This window comes from Myotis nattereri (assembly GCF_964212035.1).
Source record: "Myotis nattereri genome assembly, chromosome: 1".
Classification (NCBI taxonomy): Eukaryota; Metazoa; Chordata; class Mammalia; order Chiroptera; family Vespertilionidae; genus Myotis; species Myotis nattereri.
Genome location: NC_138075.1, coordinates 222,282,725 through 222,297,052, shown reverse-complemented (window position 1 = coordinate 222,297,052; position 14,328 = coordinate 222,282,725). Strand labels below are relative to the sequence as shown.

The 14,328-nt window shown below is 47.0% G+C and overlaps 1 protein-coding gene across 1 annotated transcript; it reads left to right on the top strand.

Moving 5' to 3' along the window:
* The first annotated feature begins 2,317 nt into the window (after nucleotides 1-2,317).
* Nucleotides 2,318-13,944, top strand: CLRN2 (clarin 2). Its single transcript, XM_081098671.1, has 3 exons — nucleotides 2,318-3,270; nucleotides 9,962-10,141; nucleotides 13,286-13,944. Exons 1-3 carry the CDS (start codon nucleotides 3,018-3,020, stop codon nucleotides 13,549-13,551), a joined length of 699 nt encoding a protein of 232 aa, XP_080954797.1. The 5' UTR covers nucleotides 2,318-3,017; the 3' UTR covers nucleotides 13,552-13,944.
* The last annotated feature ends 384 nt before the right edge of the window (nucleotides 13,945-14,328 follow it).

Here is a 14,328-nt window from a genome sequence, read left to right as displayed (position 1 = left end):
TTTCTCTCTTGCAAATAGTTCACGCTGTGCCCCTCATACAGGGTTTCTCAATCACAGCACTGTCGGTTCTGTGCAGGCCATGGGGGGGGGGGGGGGCATCTGTCCTGTGCCTTCTAGGATCCTTACAGCATCTCTGGTCTCTACCTCCAAGAGGCCAGGAGCAGTGCCCCACGCCCTGGTCATCACAATCAAAAATATCACCAGGTATTTCCAAATGTACCCTGGGAGGTGGGGGAGGCAAAATCACCCTTGGTCGAGAACCGCTGTCCTAACTCTGTTGTAAGCTTGCCAGCAGGATCCCATATCACACACCTTTGTGTCACCCTCCACACAAACACAGGGCCCTGTACCCAGCACACACGCACGTTTAGGCGTGCCAGATACGGCATGCAGGATTACGTCATGAGGGAACAGGCTGCATCCTGTAACTCATTTTATTATCAGAAGCTTCATTACCGGCAATAGAATTACTGGGAGACTGGCTGGGGCGAACACCGGTTATTTAGGGCCCTCTATATGCCACGCACGTGCTGAGTGATCTGCGTGGGCCATTTCATGTGACCTCGCACCACAGTCCTATGACAGGTTAGGTCGGAAACGGAGTCATGAGAGTCCCGGGCACGTGCCCAGAAGAGTAGGAATTTGAACCCAGGCCTTTAATGGTTCTGCTCAACCACATCTCCAATGTCATGCCAAGGGCTTGTTGGGAGTCAGTTGTTTCGCAGAGAGTTTTTCTAAACAGAACGGCTTCACCTCTGAAACATCAAAAGTTGACAGAGGCACATCATTTGGGGCCAGAATGTGATGCAAAAGTATTGCGCATGTCCTGCCCCTCAGAGCACGCTTCATGTTAAAACAGAATGTCATTATTGGCAAAGTATTCATGTGTCAAGAACTCTTTTTTTTCTTACTTCATTTTAAATTTTCCCTTTCAGTTCCCTTTCAATATTATTTTGTATTAGTTGCAGGTGTACAGCATAGTTTACAAAATGTCCCTCCCAATATTTCCAGTGCCCACCTGACACCATACATGGTTATTAACAATATTATTGACTGTATTCCCTATGCTGTACTTTGCATCCTCATCACAATTTTCTAACTACCAATTTGCGTTTTTTTAAATAAATCTTTATTGTTGAAAGTATTACCTATGTCCCCCTTTTCCCCCCATTGGCCCCCTCCAGCCCCCCACCCCCCAAGCACTCTTTTATATGTAATTTGTAATTTATTACCAGAAAAACACTATTTTAAGGTCATTGTGATGAAGATGAGCTATTGCAGGTCAAAGACCTGACCCTCAGTGGTCTCAGGAGAGAAATGGCTGGAATAGTCAGTACATCCCCCACCCCGCCCCACCCCCACCCCGCCTCCCACAGAGGGTTACAGAGCATCAGGGTGGGCAAGCCCTTTGCAGGTGGTAGAGCTCTGCAGAAGCTTCCGGGGCGGGGGGGGGGGGGGGGCTCTTCTTTGTGTTCGTTGTAGAGACACCACAGACGTGAACCCCAGTTATAGGGAAGGGACCTGGCTTTCCATTCTCCTGTCCCGCTTCCCCCTCGGCACTCTCCAGCTGAGGTCCCCGAACCTCCTGTTGGTTAGCAAGGAACCCCCCTCCAGACTTCTGTGACCAAAAAAGAATTTTTCCGTGACGCTTCTGCCCAATCTTGCTCCCCAAAGCCATTGCCAGTCTCACAAGATACTTTTTAAAAATATATTTTGTTGATTTTTCACAGACAGGGATAGAGAGTTAGAAACATCGATGAGAGAGAAACATCGATCAGCTGCCTCCTGCTGGGGATGTGTCCACAACCAAGGTACATGCCCTTGACCGGAATCAAACCTGGGACCCTTTAGTCCACAGGCCAACACTCTATCCACTGAGCCAAACCGGTTAGGGCTGTCTCACAAGATATTAAGGTAACATTTAAGCAATAGATCACAAGTCAACATTTTTAAAGCTACAGTATAAGAAATAAGGTACTTTCTGCCCTAACTGATTTGGCTCAGTGGATAGAGCGTCGCCTGCAGACAAAAGGGTCCCAGGTTCGATCCGGTCAAGGGCATGTACCTTGGTTGCGGGCACATCCCCAGTGGGGGGTGTGCAGGAGGCAGCTGATCGATGTTCTCTCTCATTGATGTTTCTAACTCACTATCCCTCTCCCTTCCTCTCTGTAAAAAATCAATAAAATATATTTTAAAAAAAAGAAATAAGGGACTTTCTTTTCGTGCCTGCAGATTAAAAGAAAAAGAGAGGAAGAGCCCAGCAGGGGGATCATTATTTGCTAACACGTTGGAAAATCACGTTCCTTTCCCATTTCAGTGATGCCACAGGCAGGGGGCGGAAGAGAGGACTGTAGTGCGGGACCCGGGCTGCAGTCTTACCCACGGCAGATTCACCCAGGGATACATCCAGGAGCCACCGTAAAGCCCGGTTTACACACGTCAGTTAAACGCCTTCGGCACAGAAGTCATCTCACGGTATTTCTGACAGCGGTGACATCTTAGAGAAAGAAGTGCCCTGCACGCATCGGAGTGATGGACATTCGATACCATGTATTGTTGGCAATATTCAAGGGCTAGTCATTCCACTTTCTTCCTTCCACTTAGGCATTTTGGATGATTGCTGGTGTCTCTTTATAGTCAGATCTGCCTGGTTTTGCCTGCTAATAACATCTTCGTCACGAAGAGGTCCACCCCAGGGTTATTTAAATACTTGAAACGAGAAACAATTAAACCCTGGGCTGAAACATTAGTCTAGTGGGAGGGATAGGGTTACTTCCTTCAGTAACACACTCATCTACCCTCTCAGGTGAAGACCGTCTCTCAGAGGCTCAGGGACGTGGTTGTAAACACTGGCCGTGGACGCAGGCGCTGAGGGAGGACCGGGGGATGGACTTGGGATCTTGAAATGGTGGGTTTTGAAGAGCCGACCTCGGGCCAGAGGGTCATCGAGTGCCCGGAAGATGTCAACAGCCCCCGCTGCGGCTCAGACGCCTGGGGGGTGACCCGCACCCACTAGGATGCCCGGATGGTTCAAGAAGGTGTGGTACGGGCTGGCATCGCTACTCAGCTTCTCCTCCTTCATCCTCATCATTGTTGCTCTGGTGCTGCCCCACTGGCTGAGCGGGAAGATCCTTTGTCAGACGGGAGTGGACCTGGTCAACGCCACCGACCCAGAGCTGGTCAAATTCATTGGGGACATTTACTACGGGCTCTTCCGAGGGTGCAAGGTGCGGCAGTGCGGGCTCGGGGGCCGCGAGTCCCAATTCACGAGTGAGTACGTTCGGGGCAGGAAAGATGCTTTAGATTCTAACACTTATTTTTCCATATCGGGAAGGGTGCTTATGTCTAAATGTGGAGTTTGACTTCTGCCTCACCCTGAGACACAGTGACAAAGTCCACATTCACCCAGGGATTCTTATTCGGCACTAAGAAGAGACCTTTTTTCCCCTGTGAAGGCTCGTAGAAACATTAGAAATAGGGATTTGTATTCCTTTTCGTTTACCACTATTAATAATAGCTACTAAAATATTGAGTGCTTACATGTGGCAGACATTCTGCTAGTGCTTCACACAGCTGGTCTCTTAAGCCTTACAACAAGTTTATAAAGAGGGAATTATTAACGATCCCATTTTGCAGAGGACTACACTGAGGCTCAGAGAGGTTGCATAACTTGCCTGAGGCCACCCAGCCAGGAAACAGCAGAGCAGAGAGGGACTTCATGGCCACACCCTCTGCCTCAGGCTCTCTCAGCCAGTCCCATAGGCAGGTGCAGTAGGCTGCCCGCAGAAACCAGCCATCAGGGATCGTGGCAACTGCTTCTACTTCTGTTTATATAAAAGCTTGGTAGTCTGCCCGGCTGGTGTGGCTCAGTGGTTGAGTGTTGACCCATGAACCGGGAGGTTATGGTTCAATTCTTGGGCAGGGCATGTGAGGGGCATGCAGAAGGCAGCCGATCAATGATTCTCTCATCATTGATGTTTCTATCCCTCTCTCCCTCTCTCTTCCTCTCTGAAATCAATTTAAAAAAATTAAAAATTTTGTAGTCTGAGAAAAGCAAATGGGCTCTGTGCTGGGCTCTGGAAATAGACTACCCCGGTTCAAAGCCTAGCTTGCATGTTTGCTGGCAGGAGACCTCAGGCAAGGCTTCTGGCCATGAACGTGGGCGGGCACGAGCATCGGCTGACAGGCACTAGTGTTGGCTGGCATCCAATGTCACGTCAGAGCTGCTCTGGATGTAAATAGAGTAGGACTCCATGACCGGTCTTCTGGAAAGAAAAAACAAAAACAAAAAAGGCAATATCCTGCAAGCCTTTGGAGTCAGATTGCTGGTGAGAACAGCGTTCTACAAAATACAAAATCAAAATTACTCAACATATTGTTGAGAATAAAGAATTTTATTCATTATTTGATTTTATATTTCAAAATTGTAGTTCTTAAGAACCTGATCAGGGTTAGTATCTTATTAAATGTATAAAGGCAGAAGCTGGGCCATTGACAAATACTCTAATACAAATTGACATCATTTAAATACATGAAGGAAATACATATTTTGTTACATGCATTCAAAAAAATAGGAATAGTTGCATTTACCTGGCAATTAAATTAGAATGGGATATTGAGGATATTGGAATATATAGCTCTATTAAAAACATAACATAGCCCTGGCCAGATGGCTCAGCTGGTTCGCGTGTCATCATGTACAACAAAAGATCAGGGGTTCGATTCTAGGTCAGGGCACATACCTAGGTTTCTAGTACGATCCTCAGTCTGAGCACGTATGGGAGGCAACTGACTGATGTTTCTCTCTCTCAAAATCAATCTTTAAAAAACATAGGGTGGGAATTAAAAAAAAAACCATAACATAAAAGGCTGAACACACACACACACACACACACACACACGAACAATGAAATAAAAATAAAGGACAAGTTAAAAGGAAACACCCCAGAGAACCAATTTCCAAACCAATCATAGAGAAAACCAAAGAACTATATGGTTGACCCTGGAACAACATGGGGGTTAGAGGTGCCAGTGCCCCACAACTGTAAGTTGATGCCATCTGTTTACAAGATGAAAGTGGTCAGCATGTAAGTGGACCTGTGAAGTTCAAATCCATGTTGTTCAAGTGTCAACTGTAGCCCTGGCTGGGTAGCTCAGTTTGTTAGAGCCACGTCCTGATACGCTGAGATTGTGGGTTCCATCCCCAGTAGGGGGCACATACAATAATCAACCAATGAATGCATAAATGAGGAGAACAACAAATTGATTTATCTATCTATCTATCTAAAATCAATCAATCAATAAAAATTTAGGGGGAAAAAGTCAACTGTATATTACAACCAGTTAAGATCCTTTTTCATACCTAAGGACACATGACTAGCAATTTCATCTTTTGATTTTTCTCCAATCTTTTGCTACTGGAATGAATATCCAATATACTAGTATACAGCTTTGAACATATGTGGGTGTGCTCTCGTGAAATCACTTTGATAGAGTTACCAAATTGCCCTCTCAGGAGAGTAGAAGAATTACCAAATTGCCTTCTCAGGAGAGTATATGAATTAATATTCTACACTGTTTGACACCTTTATCAACACACTGTATTAGCAAACTGTTTTATCTTCGCCAATCACATAGTGATTCTTTTCTACTTTAAGTGTTTGGTGAGGATTGCGATGCTAGTCATGTTCTCAGGATTGCATTTCAAAAAAAGAGATAATGAGTCCAGCGGCGTGGCTCAGTGGTTGAATGTCAACCTATGAACCAGGAGGTCACAGCTGTATTCCCGGTTGGGGCAAATGCCCAGGTTGCGGGCTCAATCCCCAGTGTGGGGTGTGCAGGTGGCAGCTGATCAATGATTCTCTCTCATCATTGATATTTCTATCTTTCCCTCTCCCTTCCTCTCTGAAATCAATAAAAATATATTTTACAAAGGAAGAAAGGGATAATGAAACAAGTAGGTAACCAGGCATAGGTACTATGTTTGGAATAAAAAAGGGCTGAAAGTGTGAAAAGAAAAACAAATGTATATTAGGGGCACTGAGGTGAGAAGGAAGGAAAAGGGAGCGAGAAGCCTTACGCAGGAAAATCCCTTGGAAAGGAGTTTATTTTCCAGGGTACGGTTCCCAGTGCTGATCTGATAACCTGGTGGAGATAACTGTAAATGGAAACACTCCCAGACAGGAAGTTAGATCAAAACTAAGGACGTAGACATGGAGTGTCTGGAAACTTCTGAGTGGAAAGGACACTTTAAAGGAAGAAGGACCCAAAACGCTCGCTCTCAGGCCTGGGAGACACCCACCTTCCATGAATAATGGGAGGCAGTGAGCCAGCAAAGGCCCCAAGGGGAAAGGAATGGAGTTGTGGGGTGAGTGGACCCAGGAGAGCTTTGAGTCCTGGATCCTGAGGGGGACAAAGAGGTGCTGGTCAGTGGTATCAAATGATGAAGGAGGGACTTTGGAGTTCAAAGACAGACCCCAATTTGACCGGGAGGTATTCAGTAGAAACCCTGGGATAGTTGCAGACGAGTGGGTCTGCCCATTTCTTTAGTGTTCCATCATTTTGAAGTCTTCATGTATAACTACAGAAAATAGTGATCTAAACTCTGTAGGCTACACAAGACTATAATCCTGTGTGTAGAGTTCAGGGTCACCTTCCCCAAAGATAAGGGAGTTAATGTCTCCAAACCTGTGGGGAAAAGGGGTTCATAAAATCAACCACATATCCTTGTCACAAGGATGGAAGGAGAGAACAAATGTAAAATGCTCAGCCACTGACTAATGCTCAGTCAATGCTGATTACCCCCCATTCATACACTATGCAGGTATCATTACCCCCATTGCACTGATAGGAGACAGGATCTGCAAAGTCAGAGAGTAAAAATAGCAACAGCAACAACCACAGCCACCCTTTTGGGGAACTGACTTTTTTCCAGGCAATATTTAAATTATTCTGTTATGATACATGCTTTAACCTTCACAGCTAGAACATAGTGGCAAATATAGAGAAAACAAATACCAATACTCAATTATCCTGCCACATGCATATGGACATTTTCAGAGTAGTGTGCAACGTAATTGAGTGTCCACCAGACATGGGGAAATAATGTCTACCTTGCTGAGTCATTATGAGGGATGCACAGTGATGCTCCTTGCTTCCCATAGTGCCCACTGGTGGGCGCTATTATCATCCCTACACACTTCACTTGACAATCTTGTAAGAAGGGTATGAAGGGCAGGGTTTAGAGCAGTGGTTCTCAACCTGTGGGTCGCGATCCCTTTGGGGGTTGAACGACCCTTTCACAGCGGTCACCGAAGACCATCGGAAAACACATATATAATTACACTAGAGCAGTGATGGTGAACCTATGACATGCGTGTCAGAGGTGACACGCGAACTCATTTTTTTTTGGTTGATTTTTCTTTGTTAAATGGCATTTAAATATATAAAATAAATATCAAAAATATAAGTCTTTGTTTTACTATGGTTGCAAATATCAAAAAATTTCTATATGTGACACGGCACCAGAGTTAAGTTAGGGTTTTTCAAAATGCTGACAAGCCAAGCTCAAAAGGTTCACCATCACTGCACTAGAGGCCCAGTGCACAAAAATTTGTGCACTCAGGCACAGGCAGGGGGGTCCCTCATCCCAGCCTTTGCCCTCTGGCAGCCTGGGAGCCCTCGGGGGATATCCATTTGCCAGCGGGGAGCAGGCCTAAACTGCAGTCGGACATCCTTAGCACTGCTGAGGAGGCAGGAGAGGCTCCCACCACCACCGCTGTACTGGTAGCCGGCAGCCTGTCTTGTGGCTGAGCAGAGCTCCCCCTGTGGGAGCACAGTGAACACCAGGGGGCAGCTCCTGCATTGAGCATCTGCCCCCTGGTGGTCAGTGTGTGTCATAGTGACCAGTCATTCCCAGTCGTTCTGCTGTTAGGGTCAATTTGCATATTACCCTTTTATTATATAGGATAGAAGCCTGGTGCATGGGTGGGGGCCAGCTGGTTTGCCCTGAAAGGTGTCCTGGATCAGGGTGGGGGGTCCCGCTAGGGTGCCTGGCCAGTCTGGGTGAGGGGCTGAGGGCCTTTTTCATACTGGCCACAGCCCCTTCAGGGTGGTGGTCCTTACTGGGGTGCCTGGCCAGCCTGGGTGAGGGGCTGATGGCCGTTTGCAGGCTGGCCAAGCCCCCCAGCGGGGACCCTCACCCTATGAGGGTGTGGCCATCCTGGGTGAGGGGCTGATGGCTGTTTGCAGGCTGGCCACGGCCCCCAGTCTCAAGCTCCCAGTGGAGGCTGGCTGGAAGCAGGTATCTGGGATTTATTTATCTTCTATAATTGAAACTTTGCAGCCTTGAGCAGAGGCCACAGCCTGCCAGGGCAGGCGGGAAGCTTGGCTTGCTCCATCTCCGTGGCTGCCAGCCGCCATCTTGGTTGGGTTAATTTGCATATAGTCGCTCTGATTGGCTGGTGGGCATGGCTTGGGCATAGCGGAGGTGCAGTCAATTTGCATGTTTCTCTTTTATTAGATTAGATATTGTTTTTGTGAATAATCACTATGCTTAAATTATGTTCAATTTGTGACAATGAAAATACATCCTGCATATCAGGTATTTACATTACGATTCATAACAGTAGCAAAATTACAGTTATGAAGTAGCAATGAAAATAATTTTATGGTTGGGGGTCACCACAACATGAGGAACTGTATTAAAGGGTCGCAGCATTAGGAAGGTTGAGAACCACTGGTTTAGAGGATCCTATTTGACAGTTGTGGCAAATGAGCAAAGCTGAGATTTGAACCCAGATCTTTGGGTGCCAGATCTAGGCTTCACTCGGCTACATCCTGCTACCCTCTTCACACATATGCCTGAGACCAATCCTGATTTAATGAAAGCAACTCTCTTAACGCATATTCAAGCTTTGCAATCGTCCCTCTTTCACTGACTCTCTCTCTTTTTTTTTTTTTTAAATATGTTTTCTTGATTTTCTACAGAGAGGAAGGGAGAGGGACAGAGGGTTAGAAACATCGATGAGAGAGAAACATCGATCAGCTGTCTCCTGCACGCCCCCCACTGGGGATGTGCCTGCAACCAAGGCACATGCCCTTGACCGGAATCGAACCTGGGACCCTTGAGTCTGCAGGCCGACGCTCTATCCACTGAGCCAAACTGGTTCTGGCTCACTGACTCTCATGCCAACCTCTTTTGCCAAAGAGACGCCTTCTGCCCCACCAGTGTGGCTCAGTGCTTGAGCATTCACCCATGAACCAGGAGATCATGGTTCAATTCCTGGTCAGGACACATGCCCAGATTGTGGACTTAATTCTCTCTCATCATTGATGTTTCTATCTCCCTCTCCCTTCCTCTCTGAAATCAATAATCCTATATCATAAAGATGTAATATGCAAATTGTTGTTACATAATGACAGACTGAGTAAGGACTAGATCACGGATCAGCAGGAGGGTGGGGCAGCGAGCTACAAATGGGCGGCAGATAGCTACAGGAGGGGACAGGGCAGCAAGCCAATGAGAGGGGGAAAAAAGCGGGGAGGGGGAAGGGGGCAGGGGCAGCTACAGGAGGGTGGGCAGCAGGCGGAGAGCTACAGGAGGGCAGCAGTGAGCTACTGGCACACAGATTCATGTGCAGGGCTACTAATATATATATATAATGCCATCTGGGTTTATATGCACCAGCTCACACCAGACCCCAGGGCTGTGCAATCAATGCACTTTAAATTGCCAACAGGACACATTTAGAGTTTGCATTCTCCCCGAGGAAGAGAGGATGGTTGGACAACTAACAAGTGGCAGACCCAGAGGCCATGACTAGCTCCAGCTCTTTGAAAGCCCAGCACTTGCTGCCCGGCCCTCACACCCTCTAGTAAAGCCTCCGTGGTACGCAAGCTTGGGCCCTAGGAACTTGAGCTGAGCTCTGATGTTGACATCACGGCCGTGTCCTCTCCGCAGTCTTCCCACAGCTGGTGAAGGAGCTGAACGCGGGCCTGCACGTGATGATCCTGCTGCTCCTCTTCCTGGCCTTGGCCCTGGCTCTGGTCAGCATGGGCTTTGCCATTCTCAACATGATCCAGGTTCCCTACAAGGCGGTCAATGGCCCCGGGGGCATCTGCCTATGGAACGTCCTGGCAGGTAAGGAGGGCCCCCGGGGGAGAAACTCGTGTCCTCACCGTCACTAGGCTGAGTTCCGCCTTCACTTCCCTGGGTCTATAGCCTTCCTGACGGGCACGGATATCCTCCTTGTTAAACGAGGCAGAGTCTCTGTCACAATAAAGGACCAAATGGTTAGAGCGCATGACTAGGGGCTGCTGCTGGGAGGAGCCCTCATGGATGACAGGAGAGAAGAAACCTGGGGATTTCACCTGCCTGTTTTGTTTAAACCTCACAACCTCCATGCAGCGGTTGCCAACCTTTCGGACCTCACGGACCACCAGTTGGCGACCACTGAATGAAGTGTTATGAGCCCCCTGTTTACAGATGCGGAACCCGAAGCTCACACGTAAGATCACACAGCAGCCCGTAGCAGAGGTGGGATTCCAACCCAGGTAACGCTGGGGCCAAGCCCTTTGCCTTTTCATTAATCCTTGGTCTCATTGATGACCATTGCGCCCTATTTTCCAAGCCAAACACCAATATAAAAGGAGTGTGTGTGTGTGTGTGTGTGTGTGTGAGAATTTGGGCGTATATTGATACATAGACATTAATTCACATTTAGTTCTAAACTTTAAAAAATCATCTGTAATGAAAAATAACAAAATCCTGAGAAATGAGGGCCATCTCAGAAAGCCCAGGTCCCATGGGCAATGTGTTCTAGCGATAATCTGCTACCTTTACCTGACAAGGGTGACCATGAAGTACAAAGACAGGTACTGTTGTTTGACCCTGTATTAGAATGCATTGTCAGTAAGTCAGTTAGCACGTAGTTACCTGTGTCTGAGACTGTGGCCATCCTTTAGGATCACTTCTATACATGCTTGACCCCCGACCTGGGCTACAGGTGTCCCGTTCACCTCTGCATGAACCCCCACAGTACTGGCGCGGAAAAGTGCTCAGTCCTGCTTCCTAAGTAAATGCTTACCTCTGTCAATTTCCTTCCTCAGAGAGACAATACTCTCAAGCTCCACTGACCAGGGTACTAAAAAAAGGCATTTTGACAAAACTTTAGCATCAAAGGGCATAAAAATATGAATATCGTCGTAGCTGGTTTTGCTCAGTGGATAGAGCGTCGGCCTGCGGATTGAAGGGTCCCAGGTTCAATTCCAGTCAAGGGCACATGCCCAGGTTGCAGGCTCGATCCCCAGTAGGGGGCGTGCAGGAGGCAGCTGATAAATGATTCTCATCATTGATGTTTCAATCTCTCCCTTTCCCTCTCTGAGATCAATAAAAATATATGTTTTTAAAATAGGAATATATTTTCATGAAACAATTCCAATGGGAATTTTTGCTAAGGAAATAACTGGAAAAGATATTCATAAGAAGGGGTTTGCTGCAGTGCTTTCTAATATCAAAAATTAGAAGCAATCTAGGTACCCAGAAATAAGATCACACTTAATCAAACTGAATTAAATTAACTAAGCATGTTGCTAGGATAAAATACTATGTACCAGTGTAAAGTGGTGCAGTAACAGAATATTTGACAATGCGGGGAAATGTTCAAGTAAGGGGGGAAATCAAATGTAAAACGGTTAGAGCGCCATAATACTGATTTTATTCAAGAGAAAGAAATGCAAAGAAATACACTAAAATGTTTAAAGTGTTTATACCTGGCTTTTAGGATAAAAGTACATTTGTATTTTCATCTTTCTGATTTTTTCTGGTGTCCAAATTTTCTTCAATGGAGATGTAATAATCTAAACAAAAAGCATAGTAAATGTGGTTTTTTTTGAAATACAAATAAAATCAAAGCAGTCGGAGAGAGAGAGAAAGAGAGAGAGAGAGAGAGAGAGAGAGAGAGAGAGAGAGGAAAAGAGAGAGAAAGATAAGTTAAAGTTTGAAGCAACAGATCGGAAACATATGAAGCTTGGAGTCCTTTCCGTTTCCCCTCTACCGTCCTTTCCTCCTTTTCTCATCTCTTCTTAATCTAAAACATGGGAAGAGGATCATTAAAAACCAGAGAGCAGTCTACCCTCTGTGGAAACCCCGATCCACACGTAAGATATTCTTTTTTGTTATTGTTGTTAATCCTCACCCAAGGCTATTTCTCATGGATTTTTGGTGAGAGTAGGAGAGAGAGGGAAAGACTGAGAAGCATCATGTGAGCGAAACAAATCAGCTGGTGGCCTCCTGCATCAGCCCAACCAGGGCCCGGGCCAGGGAGGAACCTACAATGGAGGCGGGTGCCCTTGACCGGAACCTAACCCAGGACCCTTAGGTCTGCAGGCCAGCACTCCATCCACTGAGCCAGACCGGCTAGGGCCGTGGTCAGCAAACCGCGGCTCGTGAGCCACACGCGGCTCTTTGGCCCCTTGAGTGTGGCTCTTCCACAAAATACCACGTGCGGGCGCGCACGTATGGTGCAATTGAAACTTTGTGACCCATGCGCAGAAGTCGGTATTTTGTGGAAGAGCCGGTATTTTATGGAAGAGCCACAGTCAAGGGGCCAAAGAGCCGCATGTGGCTCGCAAGCCATGGTTTGCCGAGCTGCAGTTTGCTGACCACTGGGCTAGGGCATTTTCTTATATCTTCCCACATCGCCCTCAGGGTCTACATCCTAATCCTAAACAATTTAGAAATTGAACTAATCCAGATGTGTACACCCTAGAAAGAACGGCACTGGGCAGGAAAAAAATTAGAGGGGTCAAGGGTGAAAGCCCATCTGATCTGAAGCTTATCCTCTTTCTGCAACATCGCTCACCTCTCACACCGTGTGGGCTATCTGCCGCTTTAAAGAGCCATTTAAAATTTGTGTCTCCCTAAGGGCTTTTTTATACATCTGTGGGGTTTATTTTTTAATATATTTTTATTGATTTCAGAGAGGAAGGAAGAGGGAGAGATAGAAACATCCATGCTGAGAGAGAATCATGGATCAACTGCCTCCTGCAAGTCCCCCACTGGGGATCGAGCCCACAACCTGGGCATTTGCCCTTGACTGGAATCGAACCTGGGACCTTTCAGTTCGCAGGCCAACGCTCTATCCACTGAGCCAAACTGGCTAGGGCTCCCTCAGGGCTCTTTTAAACCCAAAGCAGGTTTGTTGCCTCAGAAATGCCACCTCCCATAAAGTCGTTACGACTGACGAAAGGAGCTGTGAGTGAGGGCCACCTTTCTGGGTTGCAGGTGGCGTCGTGGCCTTGGCCATCACCAGCTTCATGGCCGCCGTGAGATTCCACGACCTGACGGAACGCATCGCCAACTTCCAGGAGAGGCTCTTCCGCTTCGTGGTGGTGGAAGAGCAGTACGAAGAGTCCTTCTGGATCTGCGTGGCCAGCGCCTCCGCCCACGCTGCCAACTTGGTGGTGGTGGCCATCAGTCAGATTCCCCTCCCAGAGATTAAGACCAAAATAGAAGAGGCCACGGTCACGGCCGAGGATATCTTGTATTAATAGCCTTCTCCTGGCCACACCCTCTCCTCAGTCAGTCTGGTGCAGGGATGGAGGCCTCATCTTTGTCGCAGGCTTCGCCATCCAGAATGTCCATGATTTTGGCAACGAGAAGAAGGCGATGGGAGGAGGGAGGCTGGTACCTAGGCCAGAAGAGGAAAACGATCCCGGATTCCTGGCATCTCTGTCCTGCTCTCTCAATGACCTTGGACTTGAACCTGAAAACTTTGCATTTGCCAGCTGTGTGACATTGGACAATTCATTTCATGTCTACTTCTCAGTTCCCTCATCTGTAAAATGGGGATAAGAATGACCTCACCTGATGTAATGGGCTATAATGTTGCCAGGCTTTGGATATTTTAGAGCATTTCACAAATACAAGACACTGAACACTCTAATAGATGCCTATAGACCCTGGTCTATTCCATGCATTATGGCTGGGGGGGAGGTTTGTTGCTGTCCCTGCCCTCCCGAAACACTGCATCTTTCCACCTGACACAGGAACCAGAGAGCAACAATAGCATTAAGAATGAAAATAACTGCCTTTTTTTAGTGATTACTACATGTGGAAAATTATTCTTAGAGTTTTAGGTACATTAGGTTCTCACTACAACCATAGATTGTCAGTACAACTTTGTATTTCCATTTTTATAGATGAAACGAAGGCACGGAGAGGTTGGGTAACTTGTGAGGTCGGGACTTGAACCCTGGGAGCTGGAGCCGGGGTTTGCATTTGGAACCACTTTGCTAGTCTGTCGTCTGATGTGTAAGCAATTGCAG